The 21,228-nt window shown below is 37.8% G+C and overlaps 1 protein-coding gene across 1 annotated transcript in view; it reads right to left on the reverse strand.

Moving 5' to 3' along the window:
• The window catches only part of eif2b3 (eukaryotic translation initiation factor 2B, subunit 3 gamma), a 140,323-nt gene that overhangs the window by 39,789 nt on the left and 79,306 nt on the right, over positions 1-21,228 (reverse strand). The window contains exons 7-9 of the mRNA XM_060829871.1: positions 17,541-17,668; positions 15,248-15,438; positions 1,743-1,820 (exon numbers count right to left, since the gene is read on the reverse strand). Coding sequence (XP_060685854.1) covers positions 1,743-1,820; positions 15,248-15,438; positions 17,541-17,668 — 397 coding nt within the window. The remainder of the gene's footprint in view (positions 1-1,742; positions 1,821-15,247; positions 15,439-17,540; positions 17,669-21,228) is intronic.

A 21,228-nucleotide genomic window follows, 5' to 3' on the forward strand; every position in this document is an offset into this window, starting at 1 on the left:
TAGAGACAGAGAGAGAGGGAGAGAGAAAGAGACAGGCAGACAGACAGAGAGATATAGAGATGCAAAATAAAATTAGAGGGTCAGTAACACTGAGGGAAATCAGTTTTCTACATTGTTTGGAGAATGTGCTTTAAAAGAGAATATTCAAAATAAATATCTTGTACACTCTTTTGAAATGCTGATAGCTATGAATGGCTCTTCTGTAAAGACCGTTATATTAACAAGATCACACTGAACATTAACAGAAGTACAATATTTCTGCAGTACTGTCATGAAATGTATCAAGTGAAACAGTGAAAACTATAATTACACATCAATCCTTCTGATCTTTTCAAGTTCTCAATAAACTAACAATTTCACTGAAAAGTACAAATTAGATAGCGCCATAAAATATTTAACTATTCTGTGATCTTAATAAATAGAAGGAATAGCCTTGTAATAAAACAGGAGGTCTGTCTGAAGCTTCTGCCTATAATTACAACCTACTGTACTCCAGTGTATCCTCTATTGCCGAACTCTGTGTGTGGGCTGACGGGTTACTTACTATAGTCAATGTTTGTTTTGTCCAGCTGAGCAATGCTTCTGGTGTTAAGATACACAAAGCCCACCCACAGTTTTGAAAAACAGCCCATCCTCCCCTTTTTATGTGGGATTAATGCATCTAAGGACAGGAAGTTCCTGTTACAAATCTGGTTCCAAATATTTTCCTCATTTCTTTATCCAGAAAATCATCCTATAAAAGCATGCATACAAATAAAAAAACATAGAAAACTATGAGAACAGAAATGTTTGGTAGATCAGTTACCATCATTTAAAAGATAACAAAATTACAGCAATTCCTTTAAGAAATCTTGAGTTATCCATCATAACTTTTTGGTTCAAGCATTATCATTCAGCTGGACAAACAAATGAAACTTCCTTTACTGTTTGTGTCTTATATTTATTTGGTATAGCAAATTGTTACACTGAGGCCCATGACTTTATTCCTCACAAGAGATTCTCAACACACTACTGTAAACCAGGTGAAACCAACAAAGGATGGTGTGGTTGAAAAATTTTTTTTAAAAATCTTGTAATCTCTCTTACTTCTGATCACAGACAGAGGAGCTCTGGCACAGCTCAGTGACATCCATCTCAGAGAGGAATATTATATTCTATAATTAGAATTTTTAAGAATGACATGTGAAATTTATTTCCATCAGATGGTCTTGAATTTTCTTTACCACTGCTAGACCAATAAATAGCAGAATTTACAAAACAATTCCGCTTCAGGTATCCTCAACCAAGTTGCTATTCAAATACTGTATTCAAGCAGCACCATAGGATGAAACATAGATTGGTATCATAGCCTTGGCTAGTGCTCCAATTTCTGGGCAACTGGAACCCAACCAGTAAAAAGAGCAGTCGCTGATTTGTTCAGCATAATCATAGAAGCAAAAATATCATGCCTCTCAACAGAGATGAGAAAATTATATTTAATTAAAACCAGAATTAACATTTTAGAGGTAATCGTACAAAATCATGCACCTGTGCACAAATTTTGAAACTGGTCATGAATTATCATTTTGATTTTTCATCCAATAGTGTTGATGGATGAAAAGTCATGAGACCAGTATGCTCAAATTCCTGAGATCAAGGTTTTTTGCTAGTCAATAGATTCTGATTGACTTGGGTACATGAGAACTAACTGTACCTAAAAGACACAAAGTTCATAGGCATTATTTGTACTTCTCACTACTCACCATATATCTGTCAGCAATTTGTGCTGAAGGATGGATTAATGTTTCTTCTTGGGATAAAGCAGACAGGAACTTAGGAGCCTGGAAGATTAAAAACACAAACAGGAAAAATAAAATGATCACATATCAGTAACTTTCACAAACTTCAAAACAAGTTACTGTATGTTTTACCCTGTGGTACATTTGTTGATCCTACATAATTGGTGATGAAAATGCATAATAGGGCATTATTCATCATCAGAATCAAGACTGTAGTTTATCTAAACATTAGTTAAAGGTTCAAATTCAATGACACTGTACTAAACTATGCTGGTAAATTTCAGATGGGTGGCTTTCTTTTCATCATCAAAACAACCGTTAACCAAGAGGTACCATATGCGGTTATATCAGAAGCCACCATATATATTCCAAAATGAAAATGATTTGCATGTAAAAAAACTGTAATCCTCACCATTTTGTCTTTCTGAAACTCTAATTTTATTTATATTCAAATATGGTTTCTTTCTTTGTTCATTACAGACAAATAGAGACAATTGCCTGTCTCACAACTTCAGAATATCTCAAGGTCATGAAATACCATGTCATTGTTGTAATGTACTGAAAAGGAGCAGGCTATTTGCACACAGCAAACTTCACCAGTAGCAATGAAGAAAATGCTGATTGCTAAGGATAAAAGTTGTCCAGACCATGCAAACATCTGCTATGCCATTTATTAGATAATGCCACAAATTTTGTTAAATTTACTTGTGCCAGTAGACCTTGCTTTAACATCTCATTTGAAAATGCAACTCCAGCAGTGCAGTACTCAATCAGTTCTGAACTTGGGTGAGGTGCAAATGCAAGACCTTCTAATTTAGAGGCAAGAGTGTAGCTCTGGAAGTAAGGCTGGCACCCATTGTGTATAATCTATATAGAGCAAGGGAATACAGATGCCATGGGGTAATTGCAAAACAGTCTTTTCAAAATCCTCAGATGAGGTTATTCATTGTAAATAGAGGGGTCAGGATTGATTGCTTGATGCTCAAGGATTTTATTACAACAATTAACATTTAAATTAGGCAATTAACACACAAAACGGCACTGTAGGAGATTTTGGCATGCCAGGCAAAGTATCAAAAGAAAATAGCAGTGGTGATTGAACAGATTTTAAATTTTTTTTTCTGGGCTGTGTGCGTCACTGGACAGCCAGCAGTTATTATCGATTGCTCTCAGCCTCTATCTTAATTAATGACAAGAGCCCATGAGGTTCTTGCACATTATTGGAGGGGGCATGAGACAGAGTATTAAGAAGATGGCCAACAGTGGAGAAAAGAACCTTGGGGTCATCATTGCTATTCTGAATGTTGTGGAATATGGGTTGATTTGCAAAGGCAGACACCCTATAATGTCTGACAGTCCCAGTAGAAAACTAGAGGCTATTTAAAGTTGTCTAAATGGTGCTCATGCATGTGTTAATTACAAATTTATATAAAATTCAATCTGATCTTACTTAGTGTTTACCACAGAAAAAAACAATAAGAAACAATTAGCGCACTTCTTGTAAATAAAATTGAAGTATAAGCATTTGTATCAAAATCATTGCTAACTGATTAATTACTAATACAATTTCCAAACAAGTAATAACATTGTCTTAGTAAATAATGAAGGAATGCATAGCTACTTAGTTATTTAATATCAGCACCAGTCATGATGTCCTGCGTTTCACATACCATTATTAACTTTTTAATCATATCTTCATAAAATATAACAATCACTGTATCATAATGGTGAAAGTAAAAATGAATGTTATTAACTTAGAAACATGTAAAGAACTAAGTGGCAGTTTCCCACTCTGGGTTCATTAGATCTTCAAAATCTTTAACTTTATTGTGCTTCCTATTCCAAAGTTTTAACATTATCATTTATCTCAAAGGGAAAGGAAAGTCTGCATGAAAGACAAGTTTTAAGAAATACTAAACTGAAATGAACTATTATTTAAGTCTTCCAAAAATGAAAATAATACATTTACATCAGGTCAACAGACCTCTGCTGCAGAAAACAGAAACTGCTTTGAAAATTCAGCAGGTCTGGCAGCACCTGAGGAGAGAAAGCAGAGTTAACAGTTCGGGGCCAGTGACCCTTCTTCAGCAAGGGTTTTGAGCAATTTCTGTTTTTGTTTCTAATTTTTGGCATCTGCAAAGTGTTAGATATATCCACACAACAGTTTCAAACAAAATCTTAATAAACCAACTGTCTTTATGGTATATATATTCATTTGTAAGCATTAATTTCTCTGAAAATGTTATTCATTCAGTTCAAAGACATTCTTATCCCAGGTGGCTATCCCCAACACAAGATAATACACGTCAACAACCCGAGTCTATGACACCATTTTCCTTTCTTATATTCACATCTGAAATGGTTTCTCCAACTTGCCAAGTATAAAATAAGATTGGTATGATTATTGGGTTCAAAGAAAACAATTTCAATTACGTTTTCCTCTTATATCAATTAAAATTTAAGTTCAGCAAATTCTTTTTAGGGAGTAAGCCAGTTATATATAAAACAATATTATTTGTTATGTAAGAGATTTAAATCAAGATTTGCATCCTATGTTTCACAGTGAAGTACAGCTCACAAGAATGTTTTCTTTAAGTTCTTTGCACTTTGTAACTGACCCACTGAACATAAAAATATATACTTCATTATTAACACCTTAACTACTTTCAAACAATAAATTATTTTATAAACAGCAAGTTATTTCAAACCTTATTGCTATCAGAAACAAAATAGATTTATCACAATTCAGGAAAAAGTGAACACTTGTTGATTTAATTTAAAACTAGATAAAATTTTTAGACCCATCTAATTCATAGATCTATTTAAAATGAATTACTATAATTTGATCTCTATTTAATCAGTATGTGAAAGGCAGAGGGGAGTAAAAGTTAACTTTAAAATAACTTTAAAAATAAATAGATTGAAGTTACCATATGTTAGCAAATGGTAGTATCAAAGAGGGGCAGGAATGTGTCAATTACCTGAGCTTTGTCAAACATCATAACATTTGCAGTCATTTCACTCCCTTTTTGCTCATCAAAGATGCTGACCAATGCTTCTATTGTTTTATAATTCTGAGAGTGGCACACAAGCATCATCTACACTATAAACTTAAATTAGAAAGGGGCTGAGTAAAAGGATTGAATGCATGAGAAACCTTCCCCAGTAGTGACAGCCTTATGGTGCATGTTGGTTGCAGGCACCCTAAAGCAGATAGCAAGGCTGTCCATTTTCTTCCTGATAACAAGTCTACAGAAGTGGTTCCTCTGTGGTCAGTGTGGGATACATTCAAAATCAGGAGTAAGGGTATGCTTTTTGGCCCTTTGAGCCTGCTCTGCTATTCAGCAAGATCATGGCTAATATCATTGTTCCACATTCTTACTAACCAATAGTCTTTTGTCCCTTCATTATTCAAGAGTTAAAAAAAAATTTTGAAGACTCAATGCTTAATGGAAAGAAGAGCAGAAGGAGATCATTTTGTCTCTCGAGTCTGCTTTGCCATGTATTAATATCATGGCTCATCTGATTGGAACCTCAGTTCCACATTCCTGCCTACCCCAACAACCTTTTACACTCTTCCTTAAATAGAATCTATCAGCATGTATCTTAATAATATTTAAATGCTTTTAAACCCATTTAAGAATGAGCGCTCCAAAGATTCATGATATTCAGAAAAATTCTCCTTATCAATCTGAAATGAGCGACTCCTAATTTTTAAACAGTGACTCTAATACTAGGTTCTCCCATAATTCATAGAATCCATTAAGTGAGGAAATAGACCATTTGGCCCAACAAGTCCACACTGACCCTCCGAAGAGCATCCCACCCAGAGCCATTCCCCTTCTCCTATTACTCTACATTTCCACTAACAAATTCACCTAGCCAATGACTCCCTGAAGACCATGGGCAATTTAGCATGACCAATTCACCTAATCTGCACATCTTTGGTCTGGAGAGGAAACTGGAGCACATGGAGGAAACGCACACAGACATGGGTAGAACGTGCAAACTCCACACAGAGTTGCCTGAGGCTGGAATTGAACCTGGTGCTGTGAGGCAGCAGTGCTAACCACTGAGCCACTATACTATTCAAAGAAAACACCCTTTCCATATTCATCTTACGAAGACCCCTCAGGATCTTGCATGTTTCAATCAATGGCCGTTTGCTCTTTTAACTCTAGCAGAGATATAAAACTGACCTTGAAGGGCTGTATGGCCTATTCTCCACGGTCCTAATAAGGAGCCTAATACTGAGATGGTTGCACCAATACCCTGCATAACCTCTGTACTTATCTATTCAATTTCCTTCGCGATAAAAATAACTTTCCATTAGTTTTATTATTACATGCTGTACTCGCATACTTTTGCGATTCATGCACTAAGACACCTCAATCCCTTTGCACCTTGGCTCTCTGCAATCACACACCATTTAAATAATATGCTTCTTTATTATTCTTGCCAAAATGGGCGAGTGCACATTTTCCCACATTATACACTATTTGCCAGAAATCCCTTTGCAGCATCCTTATGTCCTCTTCACAATGTATTTACCTATCTTTGTGTCATTAGAAAATTTAGCAACCAAACCTTTGGTTCCTCCATCCAAGTAATTTAGGTAAAGTATAAGAAGTTGAGGAACCAGCATGATTTCTATGCCACACCACTTGTTACATCTTGCCCATTAGAAAATTACTTATTTATGCCTACAGTACTTTGTTTCCTGTTAGCTAGACAAACTTAAACCTATATTAATACATCATCCCTGTTTTTATTTTCAGCAATATCTCTGATATGATGTCTTATCAAATGCCTTCTGAAATTTGAAGTACAATACATCTAGAATTGCTGAAAAATGTGTTGCTGGAAAAGCACAGCAGGTCAGGCAGCATCCAAAGAGCAGGAGAATGGCCATTTTGGGCATAAGCCCTTCTTCAGGAATCCAGAATTGCATTAGGGTGTTTGGCTACACTTTGGTGTGCATACAGATGATAAACAGAAGTCTTATTTTGCCAGCTTCATTCACGAGCAATGTCTTCTTGTAAATCCATTCCGAATTTTATGCGTCAAGCTTAGGAGCCATCATCAGCAAGGTGTGCTGCCTCATCATATTCTGGTAAGGGCATATTTGAGTAGCAAGGAGGAATACCCTCACACACCACCAACATCATGACTCCATTAAACACAGAATTAACAGAACTACAGCAGCAGAGGAATTTATTCTGTTGAACCTGTGCTAGGGATTTCACCCTAGTGAAATCCTTATCAGAAGTGTTAAATTCCCTTTAAAATATGTTGTCTATCTCAATGTTGATATATGATAATGCATTCTATATTCTAATAATCCTAATAAGTCACAAGAAGTCTTTAACTTATTTTGTCATTCTGTTAGTAATAATCATGACTCTAGCACTCATTATTGATTCAGAAGCCAATTGGAAAAAAATCTTTTCACTCTTTATCTACTAAAATCTTTTATAATTTTTGAAAATCTCTACTAAATCCCTCATGAACTAACCTGTTACAGTAGGACATCAATGTTTTAACCATAAATCATATTCCTGCTGGTACTTTTAACAAAAAATCTCTCTAACTTTTCCAAGGTTTGAATATTCGCTCTGTCATGGAGTTCTCAGAGCTATATTAAAATTACTGTATTTGCTGATACTTTGCTGAAATTCAATATTACTACCTTGTTTTAAATTCTGTGTCCAGAATTTCACTTTGCCTTTTAAGACCATTTCTGCTTTACGGGTGTATATAATTCCTGATCGCTCTGTAGAACTCACAAACTTTTTAGGACTTTACTTTTCATAATTTAAAAATTTTAGAAAAAACATTATTCTGCATGTTACCGCATTGGGTTCCATTTGCTCATCTGATAATGTATATCCTCTTGCCACTTCCTATGTTATTTCTCAGTTCGTTAGGTCATGACTTTGGTATCAGCAAACTTTAATTCCATTCCTTTGTGCCAATGTCCAAACTATTTATATACAAATAGAAAAAAAAATTTTGAATACAGTTCACTGCTTATACTCTGCCAAACCAAAATAATCTATTTCACTTTATGGTATACTTTGTGCTCTCACCAACTCCACCATCCTTTTAATATCATCTTGTGATAGCTATCAAAGGGATTTTCAAAATTCATGTACATTCACTGGTTGTTCCCACCCAGAAACAATTTCATAAATATTCAATTGCTTTGAAAATATTTAGCTTTGTTATAAAGGGTTAAAACAATTTCTGTCCCAAATGCAAATACCAAAGGAAAGCTTTATGTTAATTTCTATACCTCCCAAAGTCTTTCACAGCCGGAGTATTTTCAAAGTGCAATCACTGCTATAATGTAGGGAACCATGAACATCAATTGCAGATTGTCACGAACAGCAAGATAAATTACCACACAATCTGTTTTAATGATTTAGATTGAATTTTAAATGTCGGCTCTGATCAAAGGTTCTTCTTTGAAAAGTGCCATTTTTTAATGCCACATGATAGAACAGATGAAGCCTCAGTTTAGAGTGCCCTACAAAAACTGCGTCTTTCACAATGCTGCACTTCCTCAGTCATGAAAGGAAGATAATCAAGTCCTGGATTACCTTTTCCAGCTAGAACCTACTCAAGAGTGCTACTACTAAGCCAAGATTGGCACCTAATTTGCTGCATCTCTTGTAGCTTATTTAGAAATTGCTTGAGGATTAATACATATTGGGTGCTGGAGGCAGTTAGCTCAGTTGGCTAGATGGTCAGCTTGTAGATCAGATTATGGTCAATTGCATGGGGTTCAAACCCCATTCTGCCTGAGGTACTTAAGGCTGCCTCTTCATCCTGTCAATAGCAAATAAAGTTACAGCACTTTACTGCGGTTCAGCAAATATTTACAAATGATGTATTCTTACAGAGAATATTCTGAGAGAAAACCTATGAAGGAAAAGAACACATACTGATCCTTCTTCCCCCATAACATCTGGACAAAGGATGGGTAGCATAGTGGCTATGTTATTGAACTGGTATTCCAAAGACCTGGATTAGTGATTTGGAGATGAGCGCACGGTAGCCTGGGAATTAAAATTAATTAGTTAATTAAAACAGAATAAATAAAGATAAAAGCAGGAATTTAAAAAAACATCAACAATGGCAACCGCAAAAGCGGAAGAACCAAAACTTGAAGGAACAAACACAAGTCTACAGACAAACGAAGGCTGAGTTAAACTGAAAACACATGTAATTTAAAAATCAGATGGTGGGTGGAAAGAATGCAGGAAATCCAACAATTTGGCAACAGCCATGATGTGCATGGGTTCTTCAAACACAGTTAACAACAATTAATGGCTCAAATGCCTGGTGACCTACCCAACTGAGAGTAACGAACAGATTCACTCGTCAAGGAAGTCAGTAAGCTTGCAAGGAAGATCTCAAATGTGACTCAGTTCTTGACCATACTCCACAATATACTACCCAACACCACTTCAGCACAATCCCAAGTAGTTCAAAAGGCCAACCAACAGCTGAAACCAGAAAACCACAAAGGCCACCAGTGTAGACAGAATCCTTATTGCAACACTGAAATATGGCAGAAAAGTATTCGTGACATGAATATATGATCTCATGTGTTATCTGAAAGGGAAAGCATTCCACCAGATTTCTGATATGTCATAACTGTGAATACCTTCAAGATAGGAATTTATACCAGTTGTGATAACTACACATGGGTTTCTCGGTCCAGCGCCACAGGGAAGGTCATTGATAAAATTCCTCTCAATTATCTCCTTGCAGTGGCTGAAGGGGTCCTACAGGAGTCACGATGTGTATTCTGTCTAATCGGAAATACAATAGACATGATCTTTGCAGCATGACAAAGTCAAGAAAGTGCAGAGAGCAGTAGCAACGGCCTTTTTTGCTCTTAAAGTCCTTCATCTCTGTCACTGAGAGAGATTATGGAGCACCTTCTCATATTTTGTTACTTGTAGAAATTTATTATCATTCTCCTACTGTTGTTTGATGACATGCAAGCCGTGATACTCACCAGTGGAACTGCCACAGACCAAATACGTGTGTACATTTGGTCAAACAATAGAGTCAGTTGCACAGCTCCAAACCAACCACGGAGGCACATGACAGTATGGACTGTAGTATAAATATGCAGATGACAAAGGTCCTCCATAAGCCAGCTTCCCATCCCATAAAACTGTTCCCTGACTATCAGTGGGTCAATTCTCAAGTGTTGGGAGCCTCTTGCCAATGAGGGCAGGAATCAAAAATGAAATTCAATGTTGCTTCCAGCATGCCAGTGCAACCTTTAGCTATGTGAGCAACAGGTTGTTTGATATCTGACCTCAAACTCAGCACCAACCTCTGGAGGGTAGTATTATTTCTTATATCTCTATATGCACCATAGACATGGGCAATGTACAACGAGCATTTCAAATCCCTATAGGAGTAGTATCAAAGACGACTCCACAAAATCCTATAATCCAACGGCAGGACAAGTGCTCCAATATCAGTGTCCTCTCTCAGGCCAACATCACCACATCAAAACACTGGTTACTGTCAATCAACTATACCACAGCTCAAATCATCTGCAAAAATTCAAAAATTACCTCTAGTATAGCAAGCAGTTTCCAGGATGACAGAGAAAATGGTTCAAGGATATTCTCAAAAGTTCACTGAAATAATTCAATATTCCTAATAACTCATGTCAATCTCTTGTCCAAGACTGACCAACTCAAAAATGAAGTATCCTCAAAGGTGCCAACTATCTTGATCATCTCCAAAAAGCCCAAATAGAGGCCAAGTGCAAGTAGCAGTATGAATGTGTGAAAGACACCCCTCTTTCTCTGAGATTATGCTCTCTGGTCATAAGTCCACCCACAAAGGGAAACAATCTTCAGCATCTACCCTGTCAAGTCCCCTAAAAGTCTTGTATGTTTCAATACACTTCCCCCTCTCATTCTTCTAAATTCAAACGAATTTAGTACTCAACTTCTTATAAGACAGCCTCTCTATACCTGGTATTAGACAGTGATACCGAATCTAGTTGCCTGGACTGTCCCCACTGCCAGTATACCTTTCCTTAGATAATAAGACCAAAACTGTTCACATTATTCCAGCTGTGGTCTAATTAGAGCCAAAGGAACCATATATCAATTGTCATAATTACTGGATATTTTTGTCTGGTTAGGCAGTCAATATTTATGTTTGATGAACTTCATAAGAGTTTTTCTGAGGATGTTACATACAGAGTCAATTAGGCAGGGACTGGAGGATATGGATTTTGATTTTCAGAAGGGTTTTGACAAAAGGACACACTTGTAAACAAAACTAAGTCGCATGGAATTGGGGGAAAAATGGATGTTTTTGTATTCATTAATTTGACAGAAAGGAGACAGTACAAATAATTGTATCACCTTCATGCTGGCTGGCTATACGACTAACGGGTACCACAAGGATCAGGGCCTAAACCCCAGGATTTCACAATCTACTCAATGATTTGGGTGTGGAGACCAATTGTAATATTTCCAAGTTTACAGATAATACAAAATGCGAGTTGAGGGGAAGATGCAAAGGGAATTCAAAGGAATTGAGAGAGTCTGTAAGCAACATATTGTAAAAGTGATGATAAGAATATTTTGTGCAAAAAACGTGGACTATCCATTTTATAGGAGAAACAGTGGGGCAGAGCATTTCTTTAATGGTGAGAGATTGGAAAATGTTGGTGTTCAAGGTACCTAGGTCCCGTTAATCATGAGTCACAGAAAACCAGCGTGCAGGTGCATCAAGCAATTTGGAAGGTGAACGCTATGTTAGCCTTCATTGAAAGATTTGTGTAGAGGAACAAAGAAGTCTTGTTTTAATTTTAGCTAATACTTGTGAGACTGTGCCAGGAGGTGTCCAATTCTGATGTTCTTGTCTAAGGGAGGGTATACTTGCATCAGAGGTCCAACAGACTGATCTTTGGATGGCAGCTCTTACGAGGAAAAAGTGAGGAGACTGAAACCGTATTATGTGGAGTTTAGAAAAGTGAGAGTGATCTCATTGAAAATTACAAAATTCTTAAAGGAATAGACAGAGTAGACACAGAAAGGATGTTTCCCCGGTTGCTGGAATCGAGAATCAGGGTTTGCAGTTTCCGAATAAAAGGCAAATTATTTAGACTGGAGACGAAAGCAGTTCCTTCACCTAAAGGGTGATGAAACTTTGGAATTCTCTTCCCTGTGGTACTGAGGTAGTTCATTCATTAGGAAAGTTCAAGAAACAGGTTTCTAGTTATTAATTTCTAGTTATTCAAACAACATCTTGAGGTCATTTATCACTATTCCTAGCTATGTCATGATACACAGACATTATTGGCCCAATTAGAAATGGCCACATGGTGCCATACACTTGGGAGAAAGTGGCCCTGGATATCATCAATATTGACTTTAAGAGTTAAAAATCACACAACACCAGGTTATAGTCCAACAGGTTTAATTGGAAGCACACTAGCTTTCAGAGCACCGCTCCTTCATCAGGTGATTTTTAACTTTGTACACCCCAGTCCAACATTGGCATCTCCAAATCATGACTTTAAGAGTGAAGGTTAAATGGCATCAGGTAAATATAAGCAAGAAAACCTCCACCTGATTAACAACTACCATTCTTCATCGGCTGGTCACTCTATTCTTCTCCATGTTGAGCACCACTTGCACGAAACAGAGGGTAGAAAGAATACAATTAAGTAAGCTAGGTGGGGCATGTCCAAGTATATCATTAAGACTTACTTATTTGCACAAATACAGACTTAGATGGCTTATTCCTGAAGGATCAAGTGCAAGAAATGGGGTTATGACAGGTGATAAGAGTTGTTGGTGGAATAAGACATCGATAAGGATAGCAATGAAGATAATAAGAAAAACGACACAGAAGTTAACAACATAGACAGAGACTTGATCCCACCCTCACTACTCTCCCCTCCGCAGATACATCTGTCCTTCACAATCTTGGTAGAAGTTCCATCTTTACACTGAGTACACCCTCCAATGTGTTGTGATTTATCATTGTGAACAGATCAAGAAGCTCAAAATTGGATATTCATATAACTAAAAAGCTCAATGAACAATCACCCTCACTCTTTCATTACCATCAAGCCTGGGAATTGACTTTGCTTGAATGAGGAGTGTCGAAGAGCATGCCAAGAGCATTAGCAGCTGTATCTAGGTGCCATTCTGGTGAACTTTCAACATAAGACTTTTTACATGCTAAACAGAGGAAGCAAAACACTAACAAACTTGAAAGAAGCTCCTCAATTATGCATATGCATGCATGAAGGTGGTGGATAATTAAAACTACTAGTTTTGAGAAGATTTGTAGCTCAGGTTGAGGTTCTGGATGTAGATTTGCTCGCTGGGCTGGAAGGTTCATTTTCGGATTCGTTACCATACTAGGTAAGATCTTCAGTGAGCCTCCGAACAAAGCACTGTTGGGTGCTTCCTGCTTTCTATTTATATGTCATATAAACATAAATAAATATAAATGTATAAATAGAAAGCAGGAAACACCAGCCGTGCTTCGATCGGAGGCTCACTGAAGATGTTACTTGGTGATGAAACTTCTGAAAAGGAACTTTCCAGCTCAGCGAGCAAACCTACATCCAGAATTAAAACTACTGATGGGAGTGGATGGCTCCATGAATATCCACATTGTCAATAAGGCCAGACTGAGTGAATAAGACAAGGCTGAGGCATTTTCAGCCATCTTCTGTCAGAAATGCCTGGCGACCGATTTATCTGACCTCTTTAATATACACAACATCAAATATGCCAGTCTGCAACTAAATTATGATTCAAACCGTATGTTATCTCTAAATGACCAAGGATACCACTAACACAGTTGTACTGCTAAAAATCCACATTCCAGAACTATCCATCGCGTTACCCATTATTCCAACGCAATTGCAACAATATCATTTATCCAACAAAGTGGAAAATTGTTCAGTTTGTCTTCTCCACAAAAAGTAAGATAAATTTAAATGAGTCATTTCCAACTCCATCGAACTACTCATAATCACCAAAGTAATGGGAGTTCTGTCAAGTAGTACTTGATCATTAGCAACTGCTCAACAATGTTTAGTTTGGGTTCCACCAGGACTGCCTGGTTCTAGACATGAGAACAGTCCAAACATAAATGCAGGGGCTGATTATCAGAGGTGAGGAACTGTGACTGCTAATGACATCAAGAAGCCCTCGCAAATTTGAAGTCAGTGGGAATTAGGGGGCACCTTTTCCATTGCTGGATTTGTAATGAGCACACAGGAAAGTCGTTGTGATTAGAGGTAGTCTATCACCTCACTCCCAAGATTTCAAAACAGCAATTCTTTAGGAGAGGGCCCAAACATGTCTTTATCCTTATTGAGCAGTGATTGAACTGCACTTGAGAAATACTGTGGCTACAACAGCAAATCAAAAAGTGCATATTGTACAGCAAGAAACTGAACTCTCGATTTTCCAAAGTCCATGGTCTACACATGGCATGTTAGGAGTGTAATGAAATATCCTATACTTACACGAATGAGTAGAACTCCAACACTCATGAAGCTCAACAACATGCAGGTTAAAAGACTTTTGCTCGGTACCCAAAACACCATCTTAACATTCTGTCCCTTCACCAATGACAAAATGCCGATGCATTATAGTAATTTGCCAAGGCTTCTTTGGCAGTGCTTTCCAAATTCATGATACATGAAGAAAAGGGTGGGAACACCACCATCCTGAAGGATCCTCTCCAAGCCACACTCCATCCTGACTTGAGAATACAGTGCCACTTCTTTATTCCTGCTGACTCAAATCTTGTAACTTTCTAATCAGTAGCACAGTGGAAGTACCTTCAGCACACAGACAACACCAGCTCAAGAAGTCAGCTCAGCATCAAATTAAGGTCAATTCAGGATAAACAATACTCACATCCAATAACGAATTTAAAGAACAGCTTTCCAGGTTACAACAAATAAGGATGGTAGCTCTCCTGTACCATGAACATATTTAAAACAAGTCATACATTCTAGACAGACAGAGGGATGCAAATTTCACTCTTCGTGCCTCTTGTAGGGAGCACACAAGATTATAAAAATGGGAAATTCAGAGGGCCTGAATCAGTATAGACAATTAAATTGCAAGATCAATGAAGCTGATTGTTTATGGTTCTTTACCGTTTAAGCAAATTCTACTCCCTTAAATTGCTGAGTTTACTTATTGTCATCATCTCCAAATCTCTTTGTCATTCAAGTTAATGTTTAAAAATAGATTTTCAATATTCCACCTCCCCCACAATATAAAAACGATCAGCAATATATATCAATAAATAAAAGGGATGTTAATCATAATAAATGTTGACTGATCAGTTTCGATCCTTGTAATGAAGGTGACAGCAATCCTTACATAGATAGCCACTTAAGTGAAAAAGCAATTGTACTATTAAGAAAGACTCCATACCTGTCGATTAGCTTCAATATATGAAGCTAGAGTATTTACACGATAGCACATCCCTTCCTTCATAATATGAGCATAGCAACGAAGCTTGGTTCCATGATATGGATCATTCATATCTCCATGGTGATCATTCCAAAATGATTTTTTTCTGGCTAAATTCAGAAGATCATCTTCTTTTGCATAACTTAATATATCTTTAATGGAAAACACAAACAAACATTTAAGCACAATGAACTGCAAGCAAAATGACTGCAAACTGTGAAGTAACACAAACGATAATTCTATGAGGATGAATTAAAATTCTGAAACAGTCTGAGTTAAAGCAAAACCCAGGCAAACTGTGAAATTCATTATCATTAGGACATACATTAGACATTACTTTTGTCTCTACTGAAAATGGTTATCTTGATATTTTTGATATCTCCAAGTGCTCCTCATTAGATATTGTACAAACCAGGTGCAGAGTTAAGTCCATCTACACCTCCTCCTGTCAGGAATTAGTGCACTTAATTCAGAAGTTTATCATTGCATATCATGATGCTTTTTCTATTCTCCATACTAGCTATCCTCATGGTTTTTCTGGTTAGTACTGATGATCCTATACTTGTTTTAACTGCATTTTGAGTCTGGAACATTTCCAACGAGAAACCAGTCAAATAGGAACAGTGAAAGCTAACAAAATACCTTTGAAAAATAGAGAAACTTCTACTTACATCCAGGTTTGAAAGCCAAAATTAGAATTGAGTTTTCCGCACCAATCTATTTGATTAGGTTAAATTCTTATGAATAATCCAGATACCAATCAGATTTTGAAAATGCAATGCTGCCAAATTAATAACATGAAAGACAGCCACAGTGAACAGTATTTCTTTATGCTTTGCCTTTCAAAGCAATGCTTCAAAATTAATTTTTTTTAGAAAAACAAGGTAGTTCTCAACTGAACAATGCCATTCCACGTACCGTTTTAGGAATACTGCATTCATTTCTAATAGAACTACACTTCTGGAGACCATATGCATTGAACAGAAGAATTACCCCTTTCAAAAATACTAGTTTTGCAAATAATACAACGCTACAACTGATCAAAAATTTTAAGTTGCTTTTTCTTTTCAAAAAGCTAGAAACTAACACTTGATCTCTTTCAAAGGGATAGTGATATAGTTTCCCAACACTTTTATGTTTCTAGAATAATTATATTAACAGCATGAGATAATAAGCCTACTCCATCCTGTAACTTACCCAGGCTTTATCTGAATCAAGAGGTACATGCAGCAAATGAGTGGATTACACAAAAGACCACTGCTGTAGAATGTTCAACTCAACTAGATTCAGAATTCTGGCCCTGTTCAGATAGATTGAGTCTATTACAGAATCCTAACTGTCTGGATGTAGAATATTTGACCTTGTGGAGAAGGACAAATCCTGATCTTAGTTATTTTTTACATTATAGGTTTTCAGTTGTTGAAGGATATTAAGAATTACACCATTTACAATCGCGTATGTTAGATGCTGTGAAGGAAATGCAATAAAAGGATTTAACTTCTGGAAAAGAGTTGTTGTTGTTGGCTCATCTTGTGTCTTACAATAACAGTGCTGTCCAAAAGTCCACAAGGATATTGTAAGGATTTGACCCATCTCAAGAGAGAATGAGATCTCATTACATTGCCCACCATAATTGACTAACATCAGGAATTCACTATGACAATGTAAAATAGGCTACAATTTCTACTTCTAAACTCAAAATAGTGACCGAGGATCAAGACAAAAAAAACTCATAGATGACAACTGATTCAGAGTCGCAGATTCTGAGAGATCTGTCTGCTGAAGCAAATGACCTATAGCTTTTACACAGAACTACAGGGATGCTCTTCTACTTAGTGTGTTTAAAATACTGTATAAACATAAACTATTGATGTATACTCTTGTAAATGCTGCATTGAAAAGATAAATAACACTGCATCAGTATGAAGTTTATTTTTTTTCAGACATTTTATATTAAAAATTTAATTGAACTACAGATTAATTTTTATTAATTTAAACTTGTAAATCTGTTTTAGAATATTTAGTTTCTTTGATGTAAACAAAAGACAAAGCAAGACCCCATAATCAGCATTCCTTCATAAGATCTGGAGAAATGATCTTTAAATGGAAAATACACCCTGTAGTATGTATGAATATACAGAAACTTGAAAAAAGTTTTAAAAAATTATCAAACCACTTTTTGGTTTAGTGCAGGCTGGGACTACGAACATTCTGTCCTTGGAAAACTCATTATGTTCACTGTCACTGGACTAACCTATAGATTTGGAGTTTCTCTTCTGATCTTCATTGGCATCAGTTTTAGAAAGCTGAGAAGAGCTAGGAGCAGCAAACTGCTTTCGGACCAAAAATGGTATCAGTTCACCCCGGATTGACAAGAACGACCTTTGAAGAAGAAACATCATTAAGGATAATTATGGTATATTGCCATAGTAGATTGACAGGATGTGCAACTAATTATGGTGCAGTCTAATCATAATCACTGCAATATTCCTATAGAGAATGGCTCTTTGATGGCCTGCCTAGGCAAAGCAGCAAATGGGCAAGGTGATGAAAATGAAGTACTTCTATTTGAATGGGAAGGGTAAGTGGGACCTATTGCATCACAACTTACTGTGGCAACTGACATTGCATGAAGTCTGACACAAAACCAAATAACAAAACAGGATAAAGCAGATCTGCCCAGTAATCTGATTTTTAAAAATCTTGTTAATATTCATAAATTAGTATAAAATAAGACTTGAATCAAAAATTGAAATTGAAGGTTAGACCCAGAATAGTTTCCTGAGGAACTCCTACAGAGATGCCCTGGAGCACAATTATTTTTCTTTGTGCTAGATGTGACTCCAATCCACAGAAAGACCAAAAACATCTCTGCCTCCACACTAGCCACCCCTCCTGCCACTTTGGAAAATCAATCCTTATCCGAATATTCAAGTAAATTCTAAACTCTCCATTCATTATGATTACATCACCACAAATCTAAACTCTGTTGAATTTCTGATTCTGCTTGACTGCAGGTAGTTGAGTTAAAAATTTTTAAACACAGGTTGCAATTATTACATAAAAGATAAATTCAGCAGATACTGGAAACCTGAAAGAAAAACAGAAAATGCTGAAGAAATGCTTTGGGTCCAATATGACTTCTTCAGAAATGAACAGAGAAAAAGAATGAACTGTTCTGAAGTATCAGACTCAAAACATGAACTCTGATTCTCTCTCCACAGATGCAGCCATACCTGCTGAATTTCTTCCAACAATTTCTGTTTTTGTTTCAGATTTACAGCATCTGCAGCTCTTTAATATTAACACAAAACAGATTTCTCTTTTTCATTGCGAGATCACTACCTTTAATTTCTTTACTGAAGTTATTTAGTTAAAATATTTATTAACCAAAGCAGTAGCCTGTGAATGAACGCTGGGTAAAAACAATGACTGCAGATACTGGAAACCAGATTTTGGATTAGTGGTGCTGGAAGAGCACAGCAGTTCAGGCAGCATCGAGGAGCAGTAAAATCGACGTTTTGGGCAAAAGCCCTTCATCAGGAAAAAAGGCAGAGAGCCTGAAGCGTGGAGAGATAAGCTAAAGGAGGGTTGGGGTGGGGAGAAAGTAGCATAGAGTACAATGGGTGAGTGGGGGAGGGGATGAAGGTGATAAGTCAGGGAGGAGGATGGAGTAGATAGGTGGAAAAGAAGATAGGCAGGTAAGACAAGTCATGGGGACAGTGCTGAGCTGGAAGTTTGGAACTAGGGTGAGGTGGGGGAAGGGGGAATGAGGAAACTGTTGAAGTCCACATTGATGCATTGGGGATTTCAAGACCAGGAGACATATATTTAAGGTGAGAGGAGAAAGTTTTTTAAAAGGGCATGAGGCGCAATTCTTTTTACACAGAGTGGCTTGTATGTGGAATGAACTTCCAGAGGACCTTAAATTTACCTGGACCATCTCTGACACCTCCCTCCCCTTCCTGGACCTCTCCATCTCCATTAATGACGACCGACTTGACACGGACATTTTTTACAAACTCACCATCTCCCACAGCTACCTGGATTACACCTCTTCCCACCCTATCTCTTGCAAAAATGCCATCCCATATGCCAATTCATCTGCCTCCGCCGTATCTGCTCCCAGGAGGACCAGTTCCACCACAGAACACACCAGGTGGCCTCCTTCTTTAGAGACCGCAATTTCCCTTCCCACGTGGTTAAAGATGCCCTCCAACGCATCTCGTTCACATCCCGCACCTCCGCCCTCAGACTCCACCCCTCCAACCGTAACAAGGACAGAACGCCCCTGGTGCTCACCTTCCACCCTACCAACCTTCGCATAAACCAAATCATCTGCCGACATTTCTGCCACCTCCAAAAAGACCCCATGACCATGGTTACATTTCCCTCCCCACCCCTTTCCGCCTTCCGCAAAGACCGTTCCCTCCATGACTACCTGGTCAGGTCCATGCCTCCCTACAACCCACCCGCCCATCCTGGCACCTTCCCCTGCCACTGCAGGAACTGCAAATCCTGTGCCCACACCTCCTCCCTCACCTCCATCCAAGGCCTTAAAGGAGCCTTCCACATCTATCAAAGTTTTACCTGCACATCCATTAATATCATTTGTTGCATCTGTTGCTCCCGACGCGGTCTCCTCTACATTGGGGAGACTGGACGCCTCCCAGCAGAGCGCTTTGGGGAACATCTCCGGGACACCCACACCAATCAACCACACCGTTCTGTGGCCCAACATTTCAACTCCCCCTCCCACTCTGCCGAGGACATGGAGGTCCTGGGCTTCCTTCACTGCCGCTCCCTCACCACCTCATCTTCCACCTCAGAACACTTCCTATGCTGTAGCAAAAAAAGTCACAGCCTATCCAGCCTCTCCTTATAACTCAAACCTTCCATCCCTGGCAACATAATGGCAAATCCTTTCTGATCCATCCCAGCTTAATAATATCCTTCCTATAACAGGAAGACCAGAACTGGACACAGTACTCCAGAAGCGGCCTCACCAATGTCATGCACAATCTCAACATGATGTCCCCACTCTTATACTCAAAAGTCTGAGCAATGAAGGCAAACATGCTAGATGCCTTCAAAACCATCCTATCAATATGTGAAGCAAACTTCAAAGAATTATATACCTGAACCCCTACAGTCTCTCTGTTCTACAACATTGCCCAAGGCTCTAATTTTAATTGTATAAGTCTTGCCTTTGTTTATTTTACCAAAATGAAATACCTTGCATTTATCCAAATTAAACTCCATCTGCTAATCTTCAGCCCATTGATCTGATTAATCAAGATCTCTTTGTAATCTTAGATATCCTTCTTCACTGTCTACTATACCACCAATCTTGGTGTCATCCACATCATGACTAGATTAGTCTGGGAAACTTTGTCGGCATGGATGTCTTGGACCAAAGGGTTTGTTTCCATGCTGTATGCTTCTATGTTCTTCTATCACTTATTTTAATGTAGAGACTGGTGAGCAAGGTTAGATCTCATGGAATACAGGGAGAACTCGCCATTTGCATACAGAACTGGCTCAAAGGTAGAAGACAGAGGGTGGTGGTGGAGGATTGTTTTTCAGACTGGAGGTCTGTGACCAGTGGAGTGCCACAAGGATCAGCGCTGAGTCCACTACTTTTCATCATATATATAAATGATTTGGATGTGAGTATAAGAGGTATAATTATTAAGTTTGCAGATGACACCAAAATTGGAGGTGTAGTGGACAGCGAAGATAGTCACCTTAGATTATAACGGATCTTGATCAGATGGGCCAATGGGCTGAGAAGTGGCAGATGGAGTTTCATTTAGATAAATGCGAGGTGCTGCATTTTAGGCAAACAAATCTTTGTAGGACTTATACACTTAATGGTAAGGTCCTGGGGAGTGCTGCTGAACAAAGAGACTTTGGAGTGAAGGTTCATAGCTCGTTGAAAG

The sequence above is a fragment of the Hemiscyllium ocellatum genome, chromosome 9 (assembly GCF_020745735.1).
Source record: "Hemiscyllium ocellatum isolate sHemOce1 chromosome 9, sHemOce1.pat.X.cur, whole genome shotgun sequence".
In the NCBI taxonomy this organism is placed as follows: Eukaryota; Metazoa; Chordata; class Chondrichthyes; order Orectolobiformes; family Hemiscylliidae; genus Hemiscyllium; species Hemiscyllium ocellatum.